General features: G+C 29.7%; 2 protein-coding genes and 1 long non-coding RNA gene across 10 annotated transcripts; 2 read left to right on the forward strand and 1 right to left on the reverse strand.

Moving 5' to 3' along the window:
• The first annotated feature begins 1,337 nt into the window (after positions 1-1,337).
• Positions 1,338-22,454, forward strand: Ctns (lysosomal cystine transporter cystinosin). Of its 8 annotated transcripts, none has more exons than XM_088198698.1 (9): positions 1,338-1,665; positions 13,439-13,515; positions 15,071-15,164; positions 15,233-15,433; positions 18,728-18,968; positions 19,042-19,161; positions 19,233-19,403; positions 20,449-20,669; positions 22,187-22,454. In XM_088198698.1, the coding sequence occupies exons 2-9, from the start codon at positions 13,452-13,454 to the stop codon at positions 22,278-22,280; spliced, it is 1,206 nt and encodes a 401-aa protein (XP_088054824.1). In that variant the 5' UTR covers positions 1,338-1,665; positions 13,439-13,451; the 3' UTR covers positions 22,281-22,454. The 8 variants fall into 8 exon arrangements, with proteins under 8 accessions (XP_088054824.1, XP_088054828.1, XP_088054831.1 ...); XM_088198702.1 differs by lacking the exon at positions 22,187-22,454 and adding an exon at positions 20,787-21,183 and having other exon boundaries at positions 1,424-1,665; XM_088198705.1 differs by lacking the exons at positions 1,338-1,665; positions 22,187-22,454 and adding exons at positions 9,448-9,492; positions 20,787-21,183.
• Positions 10,627-13,065, reverse strand: LOC148230188 (uncharacterized). The gene is made up of 2 exons (XR_015811502.1): positions 12,828-13,065; positions 10,627-10,973 (listed from the first exon to the last, which is right to left on the reverse strand). It is a non-coding gene; the product is annotated as an uncharacterized LOC148230188 (long non-coding RNA).
• A 109-nt stretch (positions 22,455-22,563) lies between the features above and the next one.
• On the forward strand, positions 22,564-26,610 carry LOC148230189 (carbonyl reductase [NADPH] 3-like). Its single transcript, XM_088198737.1, has 6 exons — positions 22,564-22,673; positions 22,735-22,863; positions 22,933-23,064; positions 25,775-26,013; positions 26,083-26,226; positions 26,389-26,610. The coding sequence occupies exons 1-6, from the start codon at positions 22,647-22,649 to the stop codon at positions 26,552-26,554; spliced, it is 837 nt and encodes a 278-aa protein (XP_088054863.1). The 5' UTR covers positions 22,564-22,646; the 3' UTR covers positions 26,555-26,610.

Consider the following 26,610-nt stretch of genomic DNA (forward strand, 5'->3'; position numbering starts at 1 on the left):
TAAGATCGTTTTAAAATCATCATGAAAAGGACATTTTGAAAGTTTTGCAGAGGCAAATCTTGAAGAACACTACCAAGCCTAACATTAAGACCATTTAATACTATTTGCTAGGGGAGACGTATTATAAGCGCTAAGTCGGTTTTGCGTCAAATCAAAGAGGTTCACAAAGCGCCTCAAAAAATGTATAAGATTACAGAAACCAATGATATAATTTGGGATGAAGCATAGTGTTTAGCACACCGACTGATAGACTTCAATTTTGTAGTCTCACTAACAGTATTGTTTCAAGAAAATATTGTAAGCAACGCTATACAAAGTCAGATAATAAATATGAAAGTTCCTGAAAACTTATTGCAGTTTATTTCTGAAAAACCGCAAAAAATGTGACTAATATTACCCATGTGTCTATGCAATAGCATTTCAATCAATTTCATTCACACTTGTGGGGATTTCGGTACGACATCGACTTGCTTCCGGATAACCTCGTGGAGGCTCACTGTATGGACCTTCACCGTGCCCTTACATATGGTGATCGTTCGGACGTCGATAGAGTTTAATTACGTACAGAAGTTAAACAACTCAAATTTTTCCAAAAGAGATCCTGCATATCTTAAAAAAACACTAATGTAAGCAAAATGCAGTTGATTTTCTGAAAGAATTTTTTATTACTTTGATCTTATAATAAGCATCATCTTAATAACTGATGGAAAAAGTTCAAAATTTGCGAGTTTAATCAAAGTTACAAAGTAATACGTTTTTGAGATTAAAATGAAGAAATTAAAAATTTAATTAAAATACATTATTTTATCTTTAGCCAATACTAGTTCATTTAAAAAGTAATATTCGTATTAGGTCAAAGAAATGGGTTTCGTTTGGGTTAAGTTCAAGGCAACCATGAGTACGCAAATTCAGAATTAAAAATTTAAATTTTTTGTCGCTAAAGCGCAATAACCCACAATATTAGCATAGCTTCTTCTATTTGTGCAAATATAAAATCGCCGATAGTGGTCGAGCGTAAAGTATCCTATTATTCGAGCTAATTTCACCGCGATGTAACGCAATACTTTACATACGCTAGCGAAATTAACACCGCGTTACATAATTTATCGATTGTTTCAGAATTATTTATTAATTTTATAGCGCGTTACATGTGCCCATTTTCATTTAAAGGGCAAATCAATTCATTTTTATTTTTGCCAATAAAAATGTTTATCGCTATTTTTGATTGAATGTTAAAAAGATTCTAAAATAAGCGTGAAGTTTGATCCATTTTAATAATTAATAAAATTGTCAAGTTATGTAAAATGTTGTTTTTATTGCACGATTTTTTCGACTTTATGGCCAAATTATCGAATGTCAATAATAGATCAGTAACGCGGGTCATACGAACGGCGCTCGGTTTTATAGGTTTTATGAGTTTTTCACACAATTCTCGCGTTGCGCTACTGTGTAATCGTCTAGTGCGAGTTTCTCCGTTGCATAAATAGATAGAGCGGCACACGCGGAGCCATAATCCGCACTGGGTTACCAGAACGGACGCCTATTCTTTACATTCTGTCATCGCTCAGCGTAGGACGACCGCCAGCGCCAGCGCCAGCGCCAGGACCGGTCTTGACGGTTCAATATTTACACTTTCACGAGACAGCGGCAAAACGACGTCTATTGGTATTGTTTTTTGTTTATTAATTTTAGGTTAAGCATACAAACGTAAAATTTGACATATTTTTTTTTCTTCCCCGCGGCCATAATACCACCATTAACGTACATTAAATATTAAATTAGTAGTTTGTTTCATTTATTCTAAATGCAAATGACAAATATGTCGTTTATTTATTTTTCATAGCAACTCCATATCGAATTAACTGATAGAAAAGGGGGAGGGGGGCGTGAATTATCACACATTACCGAATCAATAAAACACAGTTCAATAGAATGCGACGTGTTATTGATCTCGAAGGTTTTTTCAAGGAAAATGACTCGATTAAACTTGCAATGCAACTTAATTGATATATTTATTTAATATAACTTTTTTGTGTACTATTTAAGATATGTATATTGTTACTTGTATGCTTAGATACTTTTAATCTTTAGCGTTCGTAAATTCTCTTTCTTTCTGGTGTCATAATCTTATACTTGTGTATGTTTATTATTATTAACAACTGCTCCTATTTCGCAATCACATGAACGTATATATAAAGCAACACTATATGTGATATAACATGTAACCGGATGTATTATTCGACTTTGCTGTAGTTAAAAAAAACGGATGGGCGTAAATAATCGAAATCCCAACATCACAGTACAAAAAAAAATCGTCCCGATGGGGCTTTATTAATTTATTTAGCTAATATAGCTCATTTTTACACTAAATATACATATAATACGTAATATAAACATAAACAGAAAATAAAAAAACAACTAAATATTATAATTTATTTCTTAATGCAAGATGTTTTTTTATTCCATTTAGGAAAACCGCTACATTTTTATTTTTGTAGATTGCTCTAGGAATATTATTATACAAATTCACACCTCCGTACATAATTCCCCTGGCCGTACTCGTTTTCTTATACCTAACTATCCTTAAATGTATTAAATCTATATCTTTATTTCTTATTAAATACTCTGATAACATATTATTTTCTAGCTTATATATATATAAATACTAAAACATTCATCTACAATATTTCATCATACTTCTACAACTAGTAAATATTTTTCTCTCATTGCCCTAATTTTTAACAGATGTATTTTACTTTTTTATATTATTAATTATATCATTAATATATAATATAAACAGCAATGGTCATAATTTAAACCCCCGTGGTACACCGTGAGATAATCTTTGCTCTTTGGAATATGCATAATTTATTTTATGTTTTTGCTTTCTTTCTTTTTATTAATTATTAAACCATATTCTAACTATTTTCTATAACTTATTCAACAATATTATTATGTATATTATTTCGAAAGCTCTCTTGAAATCCACAAAAACTGCTCCAATGATTTTATTTGTATGAATAAAATTGCTCTAAATAAACTTTTCCTGTAAGAAAAGATAAAGACAAAATCGATGAGTGAGCTGAAGTACCAGATACTGCTTTTAGTTATATTATAGTTTCAATATGTTGTTTTCAACTGATTTTTGGTTCCGGAGACGGTCCTTTTATATCCGGCTGTGCTATAATATCATTTTTGATTTTATTTTCTTGTTCACCCAAGATTTTATATCTCAATTTATTTCATTCAGTCATTCTTCTATAATCGATCGCTGTTTGTTTGAGTTATGTTAAATAAAATTTTGCGCAATATACAGATTTTTCTACGATATATACATTTACACAATATATTAATGTTTTTTCTGCAAAAAATGCATCTTATGGTTTCTTCACTTTAATTATTATTTTATATTTTATTTCAGTTAATTGTAAAAAATATACTTTTAAAACTAAAACCATTGTTTTAATTATATTTTTTGTAGAAATTTATCACTTATTGTAGTGATTTCTATATAATTTCTCTCCTACTGATTGTTCATTACATGTTATCAAGGAATGCATTATAGATATAAAAAAAACACTTATCTGATTGGTTATTTATTGTTTCATATATTTTTAATTAATATAAATGTTCTATTCGATACTGATTTATCTGATAGTAATATTGTTTACATTTCCCACGCGAAAATTCTTCATTGAGGTGTTCGAAAAATATATTTAGATGATCAAAAATATTTTTAGTAGTGTTGCTCCATTACTTTTATTGTGTATGCAATTTTTATGTTAAAATCAAATCTATTGACAATGAAATCATTTTGGTTTAAATCTAATTAGTCGAAGCTTATTGTTTTTATTTGCGATATTTTATCGAAAGTGTGCGTATTATCTTAACAATGGGGTTTATATAGATAAAGATCATATGATAACATAAAATACGACAAAATCTTCAAAATCCACTTGAGCAGTGTGCTTAACATTTTTTGCTGCCTAAATCGTTTACTTTGAATAAAAAGAGCAATAATTGTTTTTATGTATTATCTACTTAAAAAGTTGCAGCGTAAGTTTTCGCAGCGTGTTTTTTATGTAGAGTCACGCTGCACAAACATTTTTTTTTATTTTAAATGAATTATAGATAAAATGTCAGATGAAAACACTGACATAAATACTGTACTCGTAAATGTTCATTTAAATTATCGCATTTAGATAAATGTAAATTTGTACTGGTAGGTAGGGATATGTAATTTTCTAATTGTTCAATCAAATTTACAGATGAGTGGCATTTTTTAAAACAACTCTGATCGACTTTAACTGAACTGAAAAATATATGGTATGCCTATTAGTCGTTTTCATATAAATCTGAATTCTCGCTTTTCATTATTGCTCTAATAAAAAAATCAAGGCTACAGTTATTAACTGCTTATTGGTGTGTTATAGCAATAATGATTTTATATATAATTAAATAAAACTTCTTGAGCTATAATACTCAAAATATAGCTAATGAGCCTGAAACTGATACTTAAAGTATTTAGGGATTATATCCACAGCTTTTCGTCGATAGATACATAATCAGACGAAGCCATAATGTAGTTACGCTACGTAAGATAATTTATTAAACAACTTAGGCCATCGAGTTCTTTGCCCCATGACAATGGCGTACTCGTTTCGCATTAGAATATAGGGTCATAGGCCTGACTAGACGTCTAGTGACGATGCACCACAATTGGCCTATTAAAATTCATTGATGGCTAAAATGCACAATGTAGTATCGATTGCACTCTGATATATAAAATCAGCATGATTACATGATTAAAATTATTTAATAATATATTCGTGCAAAAGTTTGAGGTCGAGTTATCTGTTCATATATAGTTTTTGTTTAGAATCATTCGTCAAAATGCATGACGCAAAAGATTAGAGACTGAGCCTTTTTATTATCGCTATCGATTGTTCATGCATAAGACACATTTGTGTGAAAGTCACGAATGCATGTACAACATACTGATGTCATGCTCGTTAACATTTTATTTAATCGAACATAATCGCGCCATAATAACTTTCAGATTATCATTTTAATTCAATAATCTTGATTTTGTATATCTTACTAAATAGATATATTACGTTGTTGTATAATGGAAAATAATTGAACGCTGATTCACTACTTGATATCACAGATTTTCGCGCAAAGTTCGAAAATCTGATAGACAATGCCAGTCTTTCGAAATCCCGGAACTAAATCGTTGCTGAAAACCATACTCGTAAGATAATAAATCATTAAATATCATTCAGTGATATCAGTGCCGTTTGATTTAGTATTCACATCGCAAAAGTTTACGATAAGACATCGAGGATTCTCGGTTTCGTTATGCGGAGCGCGTCACTCTAACAATTTATTGCCGATTCCACTTCGTAGCGTTCTTGAATATGACTCCATTGTCTTTAATTTATTATTAGAGAGGATTCACAAAAATATAGATCGCTTAGATCGTGTCCGTATGTATATTATGATGCCTTTTGATAGGAGCGTTAAGATACAATTCGTTGCATTCTTGACATGGACGTCATTTAACTTTTCTTTTAATAAATAATTACAATAAGTGAGAATCGAATAAAGCACATCTAAAATGAATATTGACCAATAAGAGATCGCATAAAACCCTTCTCAGAAGTCAAAAATTCACGTCAAAAGCAATAAAATCGTGTCAGCGTCATCGCAGTGGAAACGCTCGGTTATGTAGCGCTCATATTAATACTTTTATATTGATATTACAAATTAAATGAGGAACATATAAACCAAATTTTAACCAATAGGAGGGTGCAAAAAACAATTATCCCTTCTCAGAAGTCAAAAATCCACGTCAAAAGCAATAAAATCGTGCCGTCCCCGTCGCAGTGGAAACGCTCGGTATAAGTGAAAATCCAATGAAGCATATCTAAACCATATTTTGACCAATAGGAAAGCGCAAAAAACAATTTACTTTTCTCCGAAACCAAAAATTCATGTCAAAAGCAATACAATCGTGCCGTCGCTCTGTTATCTATCGTTAATATTATAATTTTTTATAACAATATTACGACTGAATCGTAGCTAAGCCGAATTTTGACCAATAGGGGAACGCAAAATACAATTATCACTTCTCAGAAGTCAAAAATCAACGTCAAAAGCAGTAAAATCGTGCCGTCGCAGTGGGATCTACAAGATTTAATAATATTAAAATATATAACTAGTATTTAGAAAAGACTCAATAAACGTTACGCATTTAAAAATCAATAAAAATCTAATAATTATGATTGGATTAGTAATAAAATTACTCATAATATATTCTGAATAATAAGTTACTGAATAATAGTTACACTACCGAAAAATATGTTTCTTATTGAAAGGCAAATAAACTAAAAGCTCATAAATTCATATTACTTTATGTACAATGCTCAAATTATAAAATAATATCTATTTAAGAATAATTAGTTATACGTATTTTTACAAATTTAGTTTTATATAATATTTTATTTTTATAAAATTGCAAACAAGTGTTTTTTCTCAAGAAATAATTCTCGAGAAAAAACACTATCTATAACGTTGAACATTAAAGCAATAACATGTTAATTGACATTTTGGTCTGATTAAAATTACGTAAACATAAAAATATGGTGAATATATTTTTTATTTTAGCGAAATTATTTGTTAAAAAATCGACAGAATGTATCAAAAAATACGACATACGGTCTCCACATTAGGAAATCGTAAAGGTACAATTCTATTTCACGACAATGCGTGACCACACATTACATGATTAAGCAACAAAACGTTCGTTCCTGTTTAGAATCTACATCAAAGTGTATTTAAATCGAATTTTGGTCAATAGAAGGGCGCAAAAACAATTATCACTTCTCAGAGAGCAAAAATTCATGTCAAAAGCAATAAAATCGTTATCTAGCGTTCATAATAAGACTATATAACATTATTACAACTTATAATAAGTGAGAATCGAATATTGGAAGCACATCTAAACCGAATTTCGACCAATAGGAAAGCGCAAAAAACAATTATCCCTTCTCAGAAGTCAAAAATCCACGTCAAAAGCAATAAAATCGTGCCGTCGCCGTCGCAGTGGGAACGCTCGTTACCGAGCGTTCCCACTGCGACTTCTGAGAAGTGATAATTGTTTCTGCGCCATCCTATTGACCAAAATTCGGTTTGAATATACTTTGACCAATCAGAAGTTCATAGAGCAATATGTGATATGCGACGTCTGGCTGTACTTCTTCAGTTTATTTTCCCATGAGAGATGAGTTGCTTTAGTTTATATTTTGGACTTGACCTAAAACTATAGTTAGTTTTAGAACTTCGTGTTGGTTAGGTTTGTGTTTGAACAGTAAATGGACGCGTTTCGCAACTGTCAGTTTCATAGACATTTTAGAGCAGCATATAATTTCACTAGCGCTTATCAGTTGAATTATATTTTTGCTAGCTAAAATATATATATTTATAAATGAAAATTTTGACTTCACTAGTGAAATACACATTCACTTTAACATTTATACATCGCATGTAAATAAATAGTGATGAATATTTAAATGTGAATATTACTATATATGGAAAAGTTTTCTAGTTTTATATTTTCACTGGTAAAAATATATATCTACCGGTGAAAATGTATTCCAATATGATTTCAATGAAATGACGTATTTAAAAAATAATAATTTAAAAAATAGTTATAATATTTATATATCCCTCAAAGAATTTTTTTTAAAAAAACAGTCGGAATAGATTCAATACTGTTTTTTTAATATTTTTTTTAATTTTCTTACCCGGGAATTTCTGGCTCAGAATCAGAAACGCCATTTCAGATTTTTCAATTTTTTTTAATGTTTCGATTTCATTAAGATTCGTAGTATTTAATTACATTATATCAATTTTTCTGGCCAAATTTAAGTAGGGGGTGGGGAAATTCCTTTACCTGCTCCCCCGCCCATGATTCTCGACGTAACATGTGTTCAATGAGGCAATTTTTGAAATTGCTCAGGAGTAGTGTTGATAATCCGACGTTCCTCAATGATCATCACCTGCGGGTTGTAGTGCCCTAGAGAGTCGGCTTTACAACCCTTTTAAAAAATAATAATTTGTTTATTATTTTTAAATTAGCGCTTAAATTTAAATTAAAGTATTTTAAGTCTCTTAAAACTACTAACTCCTGTGGACGTTTTAAAACGTCAAAAATGTGTGTACCAATTTCCTCGCGAACGAGTATATTCGCGCGTTTGAAAATATATTCTAATGAAACTTCACAGTGCTTTCTGCGTCACATTGTATTTTTTTATACATATGTTGTGCCGGTTAGATTTTTTGCTCTTTGATAACCATATTTTTATTGCAAACACATGTACAAATCATTTTCACAAAAAATAAAACATTTTAGTTGAAATTCATCTTCCAACGAGTAAGCACCTAACATTTTATTTTATACGGTATTGTGTTTTTAGTACTTTTCTCTTTTTATGAAAATTAACTTTTTGCACTTTTAATTAAGTATATATATTTTTAATGTTTTACTTTATTCCTTGATTCTGAATGGGCAATAAATAAAGTCGGGGATTTCGCTAAAAAAGTCATTATAGTGATAAATTAATAAATTAACAGTGCTTCACAAAAGTTCTCGAAGAGAATCAGTAAGAGCTTATAAAAAAATTACAGACAAATTACACACAAAATATCCCTTGTAATTTATTCCTGTATAACATATTTTTTTCTCTAGCACAACTACTTTTTAAATTGTGAAAGAAATATAGTATACAATTTTTAGATATTTTTCTTCAAACTAATACTTTTCGCAAATAAAAGTAATATATATTGTAATAATTAACTGTTATTTAAAAAAAATACACTGGCTTATAGTGAATACTATATGTATAATTAAGATTGCTGGTAGATTTTTAGCGCTTTACACTTAAAAATTCTCAATTCGCGCTCGGAAAAAAAGAACATCGTTCAAGTTTTTTTTTATATTATCTTAACATTAAAGTGTAAATATATATTCATCAATATAAAATCTAGGTAATTCGCCAAATCAGAAACACATATTTTGCCTAATCTGCTCACTGTGCGAATTCGATACAAGCAATAAAAAAAGCAAAAAATCATAACCACAATATAGAATGTTATACAAAAACATATGATTCGAATCGACGCCATTAAACCGCAAAACTGTTATCGTGAGTTTCATAACTACTATCAGTGAATCAGTCCACACACTTTATTATCGTACCGTATCAAATTTCAATTTCTAGAATGTTTTTTCTGCAAAAGTCCCACCACTCACTCCATCCGCTGCTGTCCCACTTGTCTACATTTTTACCAGTTTCGTCTGCTCTCCAACCGGACCGATCTGTCTTCTTCGCACAAAAGAAGACATCTTAAGATTCTTACCGACTGGATTTTTGTCTTCAATCATCGATTGGGTGCGAAAGGCCGAGCGAATCTGGGACGCAAGCGAAGGTCTCTTTTTGTGGTAACATTCTCTCCGCGAACGAAGGGCGGACTAAGAAGCAGGAGTCAGCTCCACTTTTAAGGCTATATAAATCTTCAAAATATTCTGAAACAGGTTTCGAATAATATTAATCAATAACGATCCCTCTCTAAACAAAGCCAGAAGTTAAAAAAAAAAACAACCATGAACCTAATTCGACCCTGTCTGCGTACACCGAGTTATCTTGATGTGCCATTTCTATCCGCACTTTTTTTTAACTATCCGATTTAGGTCGTTATTTAGAATGGCTATTCGGCGATGTATTTTAATAAACCTAAATGTCAATTTTGATTTGTGCAGGCGTTGTCAACTAAATATTTTGTACATAACCATTTTGCACAATGCTTAAATCTTTTAATTGTTAAATCAAAAATAGTCCAAAATATATTATTTAAAAAAATTTAACAATAAATATTTATTTATTTTTAAAGTAAATCACTAATTGAAAAATCTAGCTCTACAGCTTAAATTGTACTATATGTTAAAATAACCGATATGTTTATTTTATTATATATAAAACAATTTATACTTACGTAGTAATATTTAAAAAAAATATGTAGCAGTAATTTATTCAAAAACTTTTTTTACTTGAGGAAAATCTTGTAATTTATTTATGTAGTTACAAAGAAAAACTTTCAGTTAATTTATACAAGTTTTATGTAATCTCCGTTTATTATTCAACTGGGGAAATACTAGTTATGATGTATTTATAATTTAAGACAAAATACAAATCTAGTAATAAATTATGATGTAATTTTATTCTTGGAAATTTTCAGTCAAGTTCATCGATTTTTAACATTTTTACTTTGACAAAATAATTAAATATTAATTACATTTCTATGATGCTATAGTATACATTAAATTAATTTAAATCTATTTATTAGGCTATAGATTATAATTTTAATTCTTAAACTTGAAAATGTATTTTTTTTAAATACGTGATATACTAGTTGTTCGTTTTTTTCTAAAATATATGTTTTTTATACTCATATTTATAATTTTTACTTCTAAATATGACGCGTAAATATTTTTTTTCATATTTATTTAACAGAGTCTATTATGTGTGCTAAGCAAGACGCAGTTATAATTTAAAAATTAAAATCAAAAAACACATGTTATTTTTTTATACTTCATTGAAATTCATATGTATGGAAAACAGTAGTTGTTTAGGAGCGCTTTAGCGACTTTCATCTTCTTTAGGACGTTGTGGTGCAGGCTCCCTGTGTGTAGGCAGGCCCCACGGAGCGTAGCCTCAGCGGAGGTGTCTTCTGTGGTGGGTACAACCGGCTAACGATAGGACCTAAATGGCCGTAAGTCTTTTCTGCGCGTGTACTTTTGTAAAGACCTACTCGTTCAAGGGCAAAGCCCCGGCGGAAGAGTTAAATGCGTGACTAAGCTGTGACGTCTTGCGGCCGAGGCTCGCATCTTTTATGGCGTAGGATTCTGGAACCTAAACATAAAAAATTTGGATTACTCGTTGATATTTGCATAAATTAGTCACCACTTTTCTTCTTAGATTTTTTACTCCGAGTGTTGATTTATAAGTTGTAAATATGGAAAGTATTTTTTTTATTAAAAATCATTACAAAAATACAAAATTATTTTGAGTGATTTTTGCTATATTGTATTATTTTTTAATTATATTCATAATCAATTTTTACTGGCGACACATTTCATAATATTTTTTGGCAACGATTATATATTGTAGTAACAAAAACAGTGTAAATAATTAAAAAATAGCAGTTGAAATTAAAAGTAAAATATATTTTAATTATTTTAATAATTATCGAACCTCGGTTGCTCGGATAATTTAACTCGGTTATTCTCGAGTTATTTAAGCAATCGTAGACAGTTTGTAACCTATGGTGGCCGATTGTCAAAAGAATATTTTACCCCTTCGGGGGTTCCTCAAGGATCCAATCTGGGACCTCTACTTTTTGTGTTATTTATTAAAGACATAAATACAGCAATTAAAAATTCAAGTTTTCTTCTGTACGCAGATTTAAAATTATATAAATGCATTCGATCTGTTGTGGACTCCTCTCTACAAAGGGATTTAGACTCTCTGTGGAGATGGTCTTCCGTTAACCGTCTGCCCTTTAGTGTCGGAAAGTGCCATACTGTGTCATTTTCTCGATCCCGTTCGCCATCAGCTTATTTCTACCATCTCGCTGGTAACATTTTGACTAGAGAAACTTCCACTAAAGATCTTGGAATCACTTTCGAGAGCAAATGGAGGTTCTCTCTACACATACACGACGTCTGTGATAAATCTTCCAAGATGCTCGACTTTGTTATGAGGAATGCCTTTCACTTTGACGATCCGTCAGTTATTCGCATCCTCTATGACACCTTAGTTCGTAGCATTCTTGAATCGGGATCTATAATTTGGAATCCCCGAATAGCCAAATATTCCCTTTTAGTGGAAAAGATTCAAAAAAGGTATTTAAGATACCTTTACAAAAGGACATTTGGTTATTATCCGTACATATATCCCAGCGCCTTTCTTTTAGGAGCGTTGGGATATGATTCGCTGAGTTCTCGCAGAAAGCTGTATGTCGCTAAGCATTTTTTCAAATTACTAAAAGGTGCTGTCGACAATCCAGCTATTCTCGAGGAATTCCAGTTTTGGGTTCCGGAACATCTTCGAGAATCACGATCGCGACCTCTTTTGATGGCCGTTAGGGCTAGGACATCCGCACTTGCCGACTCGCCTATAGCTGTGTCCATCCGGCTCCTTAATACGCTGGCATTACATATTGACCTATTTAATGTTAGCTACGAGGATCTGATCCAGTTTGTATCATTTAATTTTGATATTTTATAATTTTTTGTTATGTTTAAGTATTGTTCTATTTATGTATATATACGTTTTTTTATGTTTTATAAATTTAAAATTTGTTTTCGACCATCGTGGCGCATTGGGGTAACCTGTTAGGCCACGATGGTCTTAATTTAATCTAAAAAAATAAAAAATAAATAAAATTTGACAGCCAAAAAATCATCTATATTTAGAATTTTCGCTGTGTGGAATTTTCGTATGCGCAATAATCTGGTCACCATTTAGTATTAGTAAGAACATCTGTTTTTTAGATGAGTATTTTAAAACTAATTTTATACTAAAAAATTAATAAGAATATTGTAAATTATAGTTAATACACAATAAAGTCTATAATATAGAATAAAACTAATGTAATTGCGATGTCACAAAAATAATATAGAAGTAGAACATTTAAAAATAATTTTCTTATAAAAAAAATCTAAGTTAAGAATATTTAAAACGCTCTACTTGAAGATTATTTACGATATTTTGTAAACTCTCACAACACCTGTGCGTTCTGGTTCAAGATGTAAATTTGCAAATTTACATTCCACGCTAATTATGATGTAGATCTGTATTGAACAGTCACGGTCTTTCGAACGACTCAGTTTATTCTAAAATTCACATCTTTTTCAAAATTATACTTTGAAACAAACACTATGTTGACTCGATAAATTTGCACTATTAGCATAAATCACGAACCGTTGACGAGCTCGAAGATGATTGATCGTAAATGGATCACTCGAACGGTCCGAATTATTGCATCATCCCTCTAGGCGACTATTTGAACACCTGCCGTTCTATATTTATATGTATGTGTGCGAATTTTGTTGCGTGAAATTTTCAGTTAAAGTTTGCTCGTCGCCAGTTTGCTATTATAATGCTGACTGTTCATAAAATCGGTTAGTCATTTTAAAGCGTGTATAAAAAGGCTAAATGATTAATTAACGACAGTTACTATCTTGTCAACGTTCGACAAGTGAACATCTGTGAGTACGTACAATGAGACGTTGACACAATTGTACTATATCTGAAATTGTGATCTTACAGATAGTAAACTTTTATAATAGATATATATTTGTTTTTGCTTACAGAGATTAAACTATTATGTTCATTTTAAAATATCTCAAATGGCAGACGTTGGTTTCAGTTTTGTTCCTAATACAATTCGGTGAGTATTTTTAATTAATTAATTGTAATATGTATGTTATCACTAATAAGTCCTAAATGTTAATCAAATAATTCGTGTACATTTTGTATTACCATAAAAGTCCATTTTTGCGATACGGAGATTAGATAACTCAATATATATGTAAAATATATTATCACATTTTCCTATTATTTCTTATTTTTTGCATAGCATCGATTTTGTTTTTGAATACTTGTACTGCATATGAAATATTTTACATTATACGTGAATTTATTAATAAATTAAATAACTTAGGGTATTGAAAATGTTCATGCTATAAGACAATCAGTCTTAGCTTTTTTTAAAAACTATGGTATTAAAAAAAATAAAAATTGCATTAATAGCATTAAACATCTAATTTCATAAAACAGATTTTTAACATAGGATTTGAAACTTTAAATATAATAGTAAAAAAGGTCGAGAAACACTGGTTAACACTGACCAAAAATAACTGATCATTCCCACTTTGATAATGACGGTACAATTTTACAAAAAGTGAGAATTAGAATACATACATTAGAACCGTATTTTGTCTAACAGAACAGCGCATAAAACAATTATCACTTCTCAGAAGTAAAAAATCCATGTCAAAAGCAATATAATCGTGCCGCTGCAATCGTAATGGGAATGCTCAGTAATAATCTGACATTTTATAGAAATATAGTAAAAAAAGGTCAAGGCACACGGATCGTCATTGATTAGAAAATGCCTGTAACCGAGCATTCTCACTATAATGGCACGATTTATGACTTCCGAGAAGTGAGAATTAGAAAATGTACATTAAAACCGAATTTTATCTAGTACAAGATTTAATTTTGTCTTGTAGCTTTAACTATTAATTATAATAAAAAACATTTAATAAAATTATAGTAAATTATAGTAAATAAGCTCAAGGAACACTGGTTAATATTAACCATTTAAGATAAAGCATATTCACTTTGGTAAAAAAAATTAGCTTAAACTCAGTTAATAAAATATTGACATTTTAACAACTATTTCTAACTAAAACTTTTTTCTTTTAATTTAAAAATCTATGTTAAAAAATAATAAAAATGCATTAATATCAACTAACGTGTTTCTTCAAAAAATCAGTTTTTTAACATCAAATTTAAAAAGTATAGTAAAAAAATCTAGGATTGGATATCATTAACTAAAAGTAAATGCTAGCATTTAAGATAAATTTATATTTACTTTTAGATTCTAAAATATAAATAATATTATTCGGATCTATTAAATTTATAATATAGTATTAATTGATTTGACATATAATATTTTTACGGATTTATATTTTGTTAACTAGAGGTAAAAATTTCCTGTGCAGTTTTAAAAAATTAATGAATTGATCATTTTCCTCTTATTCATATAAAGTATTATATAAAATGCTAAGTAACGACCTTGAATTTTATAATAAATATATTATAGATAATACAACAATAGAGTATAGATCACTCATGAATAGATACTGATCTGTAATATTTATGTAGATAACTGTTCTTTTTTATTTATAATAATGTCATTATTTGCATGCATTTTTCAGCATCATGTGTGACGAATACAAAGTCCTTATCGCTGTCAGTGAGGGATCTGACATTGCTCGTGGACGAAACGCAGAGGTTTACAGTCCAATTAACGTGAGCTGCCATATAAATTTAAGATTTTAAATTTGTATAACGTGAATAACATATTTATATACTTTCAGAGGTGAATTCAACAAGTCGCTGACTGTAAACTTTGTAGAACCTCACGAGGACATTGTTAACGTGAATCCTTCTACGATTGTTTTCAATGCTACTGCAAAGAGAGCAGTTGATGTACAAGAGATAGAAGCATGGCTTTTGGGCGTTGGCCCCGGCCACATAGAAGTCTCGCTTAACGTCACTCCACCTGGATACATATCGAAGTAAGTAAAGGCGACATTAATGATTTTGACTATCAGGAACTAGATTTTTATCAACTTAGTATGACGTTGATATATATGAATTACTTCGCCCTTGAACCTTGCCCATGTAATTAACGCATATGCGGTGGTCCAAAATAGCCTAAAATTAGTGGCTGCAGAATGTTCATAGATTCAATTATGACAAATTGCCGATGTAATGATTCATCTACGTATTTCTAGGCACAATCACCGCACGACTGATTTTTTTGTGGTACTCCTTTCAAGATTTTTTTAAATTTGTCATATTTTACGTTAAGCCCAATTTTATCATCTAGATTCAGGCACATTTTTAACAGTCTTTTCGATCTAGAGTTATTATTAATTATTTTAAGTACCATATCCTAAAGGCATTGATTATTCGTCTCTCCCTTTTATATTAATGGTTTGTGTTTCAACGGAGCACATCAAAGACCAAACTATTCCATATTAAGTCTTTTTACTGTCCTGTCTTCTTCAGAGAATGTATTGCAGGCAGATTATCTTATATTCTTAGCTTCTTTAAGGATCGACACTCATTCGTTTATTAATAAGTCAAACCATTTATTTATATTTCTGACTACAATTAACCGCTCCAAATAATACACTTATCTCTTGGAAATCCATACAAAAATCTCTAGTATCCTCTCTATCTCTTTTATTTTTATTGTTCTCTTTTCTTTATAAGCTATGTGCCAAAAGAATCAAAAAATGTATTTTAGACAAATAGATAATCTTAGGTTATTAGTTTCTTAAAGAATAGATTCTCAATTGTATAATATTTGTATATAGATCTATCATTTAGTATCTTCGGTCTAATGGGATTACGATCTAAATATCGATGTATTGTATTTTAACCTTTAAAAGTCCAGAGGCATGTATGTTATGCTTAAAATGGTTTTAGCATCTGTCATGCCCAATATTTTTTCTATTTTCTGAAGCCATTTTTAATAATTTAATGATATAATTTCCAGTATTTTATTTCATTAGTTACTAAGAAATACTTCTATCAATATATTACGGTAAAAAGATCTAGTAATTCCTAACCATTTTACCTGGAACTGTAAAATTACTAAAATTCGTTGTAAAATCTGTTAATCCATCGATGGATTTTAGAAATTGCTCCATAGTTAGTCTGCACTTGGATATTACACTGTTTTAAAAATATGATAGCTATCATTACCGATATAACTACGGATTTCTAATATGAAAGTATTGGTCAAAATTTATTCAAACCGAATTTTGACCAATAGGTGAGCGCAGTAAAAATTATTACTTCTCAGAAGTAAAAAAATCGTGTGGGCGCCGTTGCAGTGGTGATAATTGTTTTTTGCACTCCTATAAGTCAAAATTCGGTTTATATATGCTTCCTTCATTCGATTCTCACTTATTGTAAGTCATTATATTGTTATAAAAAGTCCTAATATGAGCACTAAATAATCAAACGTTTCACGATTTTATTACTTTTGACGTGAATTTTTTACTTCTGAGAAGTGATAATTGTTTTTGCGTCCTCCATTTGACCAAAATTCGGTTTGAATATACTTTGACCAACACTCTTATATCAGAAGAATGTACTAATATCGGAAAGGAAAGCTATCATATTTTTAAAACAGTATAATATCCAAATGCAGAAAAACTATGAAGCAGTATGCGAGATGCGACGTCTGTCTGTACTTCTTCTTTTGCTTATTTTCCCCTGAGAGATGAGTTAGCTTAGTTTGTATTTTGGACTTGACCTAATGAAAGTGCTAAAAATGTAATTAGTTTTAGAACTTTTATTTGGTAAGGTTTGGGTTTGAACAGCGACGTTTCACAGCTGTCAAATTGATTTTCATAGACATTTTAGAGCAGCATATAATTTCAATATAAGTTAAATTATATTTTCGCTAGTAGAAATATGTATCTACTAGGGAAAATATAACTTCACTGAAAAATACCATTTAATTTATATTATTATTCTCGTTACCGAGCATTTTTATTGTGACGGCGATTGCACGATTTTATTGCTTTTGGCTGGTGTTTTGACTTCTGAGAAATAATAATCGTTTTTTGCGCTCTTCTATTGGTCAAAATTCGGTTCAATTATGCTTCATTCTCACTTATTGTGAGTCGTAATATTGTTTAAAAGAGTTAAAAACGCTATGTAACCGAGCTTTTCTACTGCGACAGCGACCGCACGATTTTATTGCTTTTAACGTGGATGGTCAGAAAAATGCATATCATTTAATGAAAAATACTATGAATCTTCATTTGACATTTTGAACATGCGTCATTATTGACAGCTGTCTGATTTACAGTGCTGTCACTATATGAAACTCGAATTGGATCAACCTCCCAATTCTATACGATTATATTACTTGCTGATAATTCACTGTTCCATAAATTATATTTAACTAGTACAATTAGGTCTAACACAAGCAATAAAAAAATATATTATAGTATTTGCATCAAAGGACATAAAAATCGTTACAATGTGAACTAAGCGTGGCTTATCAAATAGGTACTATTCCCATATAGTAAATTCTTTGGATTTTGGCAACCAATGGGTTAATGGTTGAAGATTAACAGAAGAAAACTATCCATATGCATCTGATGTCCTGTCCGCCTACACAGAGAGCACTATGGTTGAGTAAATTTGGTCTAACTATCTCTTCCTTTGAATACATCGGTGTTTCTAACCACAAATAGCTGCTCCAAATTGTTTTCTTTTTTCCTGGCAATTTATCAAAAAAGTCTGCCCTCGATTTAGAACTCTTTAATGGTTTATTGATTCACTTTCCAAATCTTAATGGCATTGATTCTTTATATCTCACTTGTATGTAAAAATTTTTTTAAAATCTATCAATTGAAAAATAACTTTTTTGCAATTATGTGGGATATAACGATTTTTGAGAACATGACAACTTTTGTAGTTAAAATTAGATTGCCGTGAATCTGAAGAATTAATCTTGTAAATATATTGTCTAATTTTGTTAGCGAGTCTGATATTTTTTTCAAAATGGCGTCTATTAAAAAAAAGATTTAAAATCAAAAGAAACAAAAACGTTCTATAATAGAAATTAAATTAAAATTGTATTTTTAATGCTTAGAGTAATGGAATTATACTAACGTTCATTGATATAATCAATATTCTGATAGTTTTATGATTTCATGTATATTATTCACCAACAACTTTTAATTTAATATATTAAAAATGGCAACATTTAATAACATAGTAGATAATATGCAACCTTGTCCAACACCAAAAATTATATTTTTATATTTTTCATTTTTCAGCATTGATGACTTGTTCATTAGAGTAACTGTTCAACACTCGACTGCAATTTATCACATATCGACCATCGTCGGTTGGATATACTTTGTAGCATGGTCGGTGTCGTTCTATCCTCAGATGTACATAAACTTCAAAAGGAAAAGTGTCGTCGGACTAAACTTTGACTTTGTTGCATTGAATCTCGTCGGTTTCGTTATGTATACACTGTTCAATGTTGGACTATATTGGATTCCGGAAGTTCGAGTATGAAATTCAATAAATGATTTATATATTAATAATTAAATAAAAAATAAACAATTATTTATTATGATTTTAGGATGAATATTTCAGGAGGCATCCGAAAGGAATGAATCCCGTTTTAGTGAACGACATATTCTTCGCGATACACGCCACGCTAGCGACAATTTTTACAATCATACAATGTTTTATTTATGAAGTATGTATAAATATGTTTATGACCTATACTTTTTATTGTTAATTTATTCATTTTTTAATATTCAATTTCAGCGCAGTAATCAGATTGTGTCTATTACTGCTCGGAGTATTATAGGTATATTCGGAGGTGTGTTGGTTATAAGTGCCATTTTAGCCGGCGTGAATATAGTTACGTGGCTAGACTTCCTATATTATTGTAGCTATATAAAATTGGCTATAACGCTTATCAAATACATTCCACAGGTAATTTTTAGTTTTAATAATGAATGATATATAATTTGAATAGCTTTCGTACCTTTATATTGATGTTCTTATTTATATTGTTTTCTCTCAACATTGCAATGTAAATAATCTTTGCATATTCTTCTTTTTGTCTTACTGATTTTTGTTTCGAAAAATTTTAGAAGGAATATTATATGTGCTAGTAGAGAAATATGTATGCTCTGAACAACCCATTCTGATGTGGCTCAAAATTATTAATATCCCAGGCGCCTGGCGAAGGGAAGGGGTTTCTCAGAAGCACTCAGAAACGTGTGATATGTCAACAATTTGTATATTTTTTATCAAGCTATCTTATCTTTCTCAAAAAATAGTTTTGAGAAATGCTGTAAAGCAATTCAAAGCTTAGTTCCAAGAATCGTCGTTATTATTATTATTTGGCGAACTGTCCTCACACTATAATCATCGTCTAAAATTTAGAATTTACTTTCAAAAATCATTCAACAAAGTTACTCGTGAACTAATTCTTCAGAAATCAAGCAATTTTAATTTATTGAATAGTCCCGTTAGCTTTTTTCATGTTACAGTGGCCGTCAATAGGATGTGACGAGTATTTTGCTCATTCTGGAGGACCGCAGATATCCGATTTGGGCCGTCTGCTCTTTCTTCTCTTTATTAATGACAAATGCGGCTATTTAGAATATTTATTATATGCTGATAACCTAAATGTGTTTCAGAGTATTCACACAAATGCAGTGAATCTGATTTTTCTCATACAAAATTTCAATGAACTGTCATATTCATGTTTTGTTTAACAGTTGCTACTCAATATTCATTCGAAACGATTTCTCTTAGAACTTTCAGTCCAGCTTCATTCAGTTCAAGGCCTTAACGATTCGTTCGAGGTCTATTTTTTGCTGCTATTATATATTGTTAGTGATTGAAATTGTATGCTAAGAATATTTATAGCATTGCTGAGATAATTTTGTGGCTCCGTTGTTATAGTGTTAAAATTTGACAAATATCACATTTTTTTATCATCTAAATGCCTTTTATTTAATTTTTTCAGGCGGTTATGAACTATAGACGAAAATCTACCGTAGGATGGAGCATAGGCAATATATTCTTAGATTTCGTGGGTGGCACTTTAAGCATGCTCCAAATGATATTAAACGCTTATAACTACAACGATTGGGTTTCGATATTCGGCGACCCGACTAAATTTGGCCTTGGACTATTCTCGGTGGTCTTTGATATCTTCTTCATGATACAGCATTACATACTTTATAGGTACGTACAATTGAAACGCACGCAATCTTCGAATGAAACATTCATTATAAACAATGTAGTAAAATTGTGATTGTTCTTATTGTGTTGCACTTTATTTATTTCTTTATTGGATTTTAGGGGAGCTGATAAAATGAGTTTAGATGGTAAAATTTAAGTTTCACATCGAAATATTTAGCTTACGAAGCAAAAATGGAGTGATTGATCTCTTAAATAAAGTTCTTCGGCCATTTTAAAATTCATACTATATTAAATATATAAAAATAAAATGTCATAAGTTATATTGTACCATTCGCATGCTTACTTATTAAAATAAAACATCAAAAATCATCTGCATGAACATATTTAGAGCATGTTATGCATGTGTTGTTGAGGTTACGTTATATAGTTTATTTTTTGTTGTATTTTATGCAGCTAACAATATTTTGTACTATTTATTATAAAACTGTGATATTAAAATAAAAATATATAAGCCATTCTATGATATTTATAATAAAAATGATTATGATTTGTTTTACTGACGATATTTTATTCATTACCTGATAAATTAAATAAATAAATTTTATGAAAATATATTTATACATACGCATTATTACCCCTTATCCTTATTTTTTATTTATTTAAATATACAACTAATTGTGCATGATTTATTATACATAAATAAAAAATCACATCTTTCGTTTATTACACAAAATCATCGCAAAGTTATGTTTATGTAAAATTGGGCCTTTAATGAATTTATTAGAAAATTCTGATTCTGTGTGAAATTAGTTTATTTATCATAATAAATATCTTATAAATACATATATAAGTAATCAAGCATGATTTATTACACATACTAAATAAATTATATATTTAGAGGTTATTTAATAATATAATATATTTTATGTGCACTTGGATATTTTTTATTGTAATAGAAAATATTGATATTCCATAAAAAATATGAACATTATTTAGTTAAGATTTTAATTTATATTTATTAATAAATCTTAACCTTACTCTGATAATTAGGTCAGTAATTTTGATTGTTTTTGGATCAGTAATTTGATAAAAACTGTCAGTAGATATAATAAATAGTCAGTAACTGAAATAAAAGGTCAGTTAATATGTATAGTGGTTAGTAATTATAATAAATGATAAGTAATTTTTAAAGTCTTAAATTTTAATTAATTGTATGTAACTTAAATAATATTCAGTAAGTATTAAAGGTACAGTAGTTATAATAAATGGTCAGTTGTTAAACGGTCAGTAACTCAAATATGGTACTATTTTTAAATATTCAGTAATTATATTAATAAGAATCGTTTTGCTGCGCGTTTATCAATAATTTATTGATTTGTTCTTTAGATTTATTAAAACTAGAGGTTATTTTAATAAATATATAAAATATGTAAATCGATAGAAAATACACTATTTTTTTAATCACTGAAATTTAATTAATCTAAAAATTTGCATAAAATATTTATTTTAATTTAATATATTAAACAATGAGACTATAAAAGTATTTTCATCTATTTTAGACATCAAGAACCATATACTGAGATTGTCGGTGAAGTCCTACCAGATCAACAAACTGAAGAAGATAACGTAAATCAAGGTTTAGAAAATGAATAATAATAATGTAACAAATCTAAAAAGTCTGAAATTTATATACCTATGTAATGATTGAATATATAATTTTTTTAAATATTATAAAGCCGTTAAAATAACTGTGATATTGTTTAAGAAAATGTGAAAATGATTATGTAAGCCAGTATTCCATTTGTGATTTATAATTAATATTAAAAATATACAAATCAGTTTGTTTTATTACATCACACAATTGCGGTTATTAATTAAACCAAAATATTTTGGATGATTTAGTGTTTTTATTTATAAGCCGTTCCAATTGTGGTTTTTATATGAACAACACAATTCGACTATATATTGAAGCGTTCGACGATAATATTCTATATTCTGTGAAAGATTTCAAGGATCAAAATGCCGAACCAACAGAAAGTTGCTGTGGTATGTTTTAATGTTTTGTTATTTTAAAACTTTTAATTAAAATGTATAATCATGATTTAAGGTAACCGGTGCCAATAAGGGCATTGGGTTTGCTATTGTAAAAGGACTCTGTAAAAAATTCAATGGTGTCGTATATCTGACGGCGCGTGATCCCGTTAAAGGCAAGAATGCAGTGGCCGAGTTGAAAAAGGTTGGGTTATACTTGAAAATTATCTAAGAAATAAATTTGAATTTACCAATTGGTTTGAAACTATTCTAGATGGGCTTCAATCCAAGTTTCCATCAATTGGATATATCCAATGGACCGAGTGTGCGTAAATTCAGGGATTATATTGCCGCTAAATATGGAGGAGTCGATATATTCATTAATAACGCCGGATTTCAAATATTCGTGAGTATTTTACAATAGTTTACTTATTCACTATGAAAGGAACTTCATGAAAAATAACATATTGTTACTTTTAAAAGTATGTTAAAATTTAAATAAATACTAACTAAAAAATTAATAGAAAGTCCATAATAGTTTTCTACATTTATTACTAAATAAAAAATATATTTTTTTTATTGACCATAATAAATTTAATTTTAAAAATAATAATTTAATCAAAAACAAATGACTGTATTTTATTAAGAGACTATTTAAATTCTGCCCAATTTACTATGACCCATAATTATTATTATTGTGCGTTATAAAAGCAAATAAAAAAAAGTATATTAACTAAGTCTTGAACCAATATAAATTATTTATTTTATTACTCGCTACTACCTAACTACAGGGATCTGGATAATAATTATATTCATACAAATTCTTAATTGTAACACTTCGTATTATCTAACCCTAATATATATTTTTCCATAATTATGGAATAAGATTTCTATCTAATTTGTGAAAATGAAAAGAAATTAATCATATATATATATATGAAGTAGAAACAATAACACATTAATTCCAGTGGTTTCAAATGCACTTATACAATGAAACAAAAATTAGGTAGATTAGTATAATAAATAAAATGAGTCAAGGTATTGAAATTTTTAAGTATCGAAATCTACCTAATATATTTTATAGTTAATAAATATACATATTTGCCCTATTTCCTATTTTCTCTAAGTTTGTTTTTAAACAGATTCATATTTAATCAATAATTTTCATGGACATAAAAACCATAAAGGAATAAATATAACAAAAAATTATTTTATTTTAATTTTTATCATTTAAAACATTTTTACCCACATTACGTTTTTCTCTAAAATTGTTTTTAACAGATTTTTTTTTTTAAATGGCGGATTTAATTTGATAACAAACTTAGTCGAAATATTTACATAGTCAAATATGATGAAAGTTTCATTGAAATCTGATTATTGTAATGTCAAAAAATATATATTATTATAAATCTGATCATCATGACTTGACAGGTTTCGTTAATGTGTCATTATAGCAAATATTATATAATAAAAAAACCTTTTTTATACAAATTTTATTTTATATATAATTAAAAGAAGTCCTCTTCTTTTTTTTAGACCTTTTAAAAGGATTTAAGATATTTTTGCATAGCTGCCATTTTGTAAAAAGAGGACAAATCAATCTAGCTAACAAACTTAAAGCCAAGATATTTATAACATAATTTTTTTAGAAAAGACTACAACTACGGTAGTAATCGAAGTCACAAAAATCATTATATCCCAAGCATATTAACGTAGATTTTAATTTTATTTTAATTCTTATTATAGAATATTTTTAAACAGACATTATTTTGAAATAAGTGAAATCATATCGGAATACATTTTCACCAGGGAAAATATAATTTATCTGACACGTGTTAGTAAAATCATATGATTTGAACTTTTCCAAATGTAGTAATATATGTATACATTTGTATACTTATCGTTATTTTTTTACATACATTGTTATAGTGAATGTTCAAATACATTTTCACCAGTATATATACATATATTTCCACAAAAAAATATAATTCAACTGAGAGGCTCTAGTGAAATTATATGCTGCTCTAAAATGTTTATGAAATTCAATTAAACAGTTGCGAAACGCGTCCATTTCCTGTTCAAACCAAACCTAACCTACACGAAATTCTAAAGCTAATTATAGTTTTAGAATATAAACTAAGCCATCTCATCTCTCAGTGAAAAATAAGCCAAAGAATAAGTACATACAGAAGTCGCATCTCGCATATTGCTCCATAGTTAGTCTGCACTTCGATATTATACCATGTTTTCGATATTACACTATGGTCTTCTGATATAAGAGTATTGGTCAAAGTGTATTCAAACCGAATTTTGGTCAATAGGAGGGCGCAAAAACAATTATCACTTCTCAGAAGTCAAAAAAGCAATAAAATCGTTTCGGCGCCGTAGCAGTGGGAACGCTCGATAACGAGCGTTCCCACTGCTAGCTTTTGACGTGGATTATTAACTTCTGAGAAGGGATAACTGTTTTTTGCGCTATCCTATTGGTCAAAATTTAGTTTATATATGTTATATTTTTCTTCTCACTTATTGCAAGTCGTCTCAATATGAACATTTAATAACCGAGCGTTTTCACTATGACGGCGATGGTACGATTTCATTGCTTTTGATGTGGATTATAAACAGGGAAGTCATTTATATAAGGGGCAATTATGGGAATTTATCTCTTGATCTTAGCTAAAAAATATGCATATCATTTAATCGACTGACCAACTTTTGCCCCTCTCCTGGAAAAATATAAAATGACGTCCCTGTCAAATACCCAATTTACATGTGTATATTATATAATATTTCTATTGTGCAGTATGCACACGTGTATTTATCTCTTGCCTAAAACATAGGGTTCCAAATCTATGAACGTCGTTGTTGTATAAAAATAGTGTATTACGTTATACATTAACAAAATAGATGTGCTTTTTATATGTTATTTATATGTTAGGATTATGACAGCAAAAATTGCATTTTTATTTACATTGACTTCGCTTTTACAGCAGAGCGCATAGCACAGAAACAAAAAGAGCTAGCGTGTTACTGTTTGTAAAAGCTTGTGTTGAATAATTGGTGAGATGATATTTTTGCGGTGGATCCAATCTTCTCTGCTTGTGTTGTATTTTCAGAAACCTTACACAGAACCACTGTTAAGTGTTTCCGAAAAGACTCTACAGAACAACTACAAAATTCTACGCGACAGCACCCTGGACATGGTCGGAATCTTTAAATTCAACGCTAGGATCATCAACGCGTCCAGCAGCTTCGGACACTTGACCAACATTCCCGGCGAAAACATTAGAAAACAATTTGCCGACCCTTGCCTGACATTGACCAAGCTCGACAAATTGGTCGACGACTTCATAATGTATTTGCTTATTCTGATTTATTGACACTTATACTATATTAGTATTAATGACGAATACAAATAATTCAGGTCTGTGAAACGAGGCACCAATGTCGCAGACGGATGGGGTGACGATCCATACAAGATCGCCAAAGCATGCGTCACGGCATTTACCATTGTTTTTCAAAAGGGAGTTGAGTTTACAAACATTAAAGCCAACTGCTACAATCCAGGGTAAATATATTGTTAAGATTATATTCTTCTCCTAGATTTTGACTGCCAATGGGATATAAACGTTCTTCCTTTCGTAATCTAATATTAGCACATTGCTTGAATTGAACTTGTTTTTATTTGTCCATGAGATTTAAACATTATTAATCATTTAAATTATTTCAGATACGTCAACACGGACATGACCAAAAATCAAGGTATCTTGACTCCGGACGAAGGCGCAATCGTTCCGCTCTACGTCGCTCTAGAAGCTCCCAATTGTCTCAGAGGAAAATTTGTATGGAAGGATAAGAAAGTAATCGACTGGGCCGGAGCATTCCCCGATGAATAAATGATCAATACATAAACAAATTAATATCTGAATAAAGTACTTTGTTTACTTGCACA

This window comes from Plectrocnemia conspersa, unplaced genomic scaffold (assembly GCF_051122295.1).
Source record: "Plectrocnemia conspersa isolate PC_06_02 unplaced genomic scaffold, ASM5112229v1 ptg000011l, whole genome shotgun sequence".
Lineage (NCBI taxonomy): Eukaryota > Metazoa > Arthropoda > Insecta > Trichoptera > Polycentropodidae > Plectrocnemia > Plectrocnemia conspersa.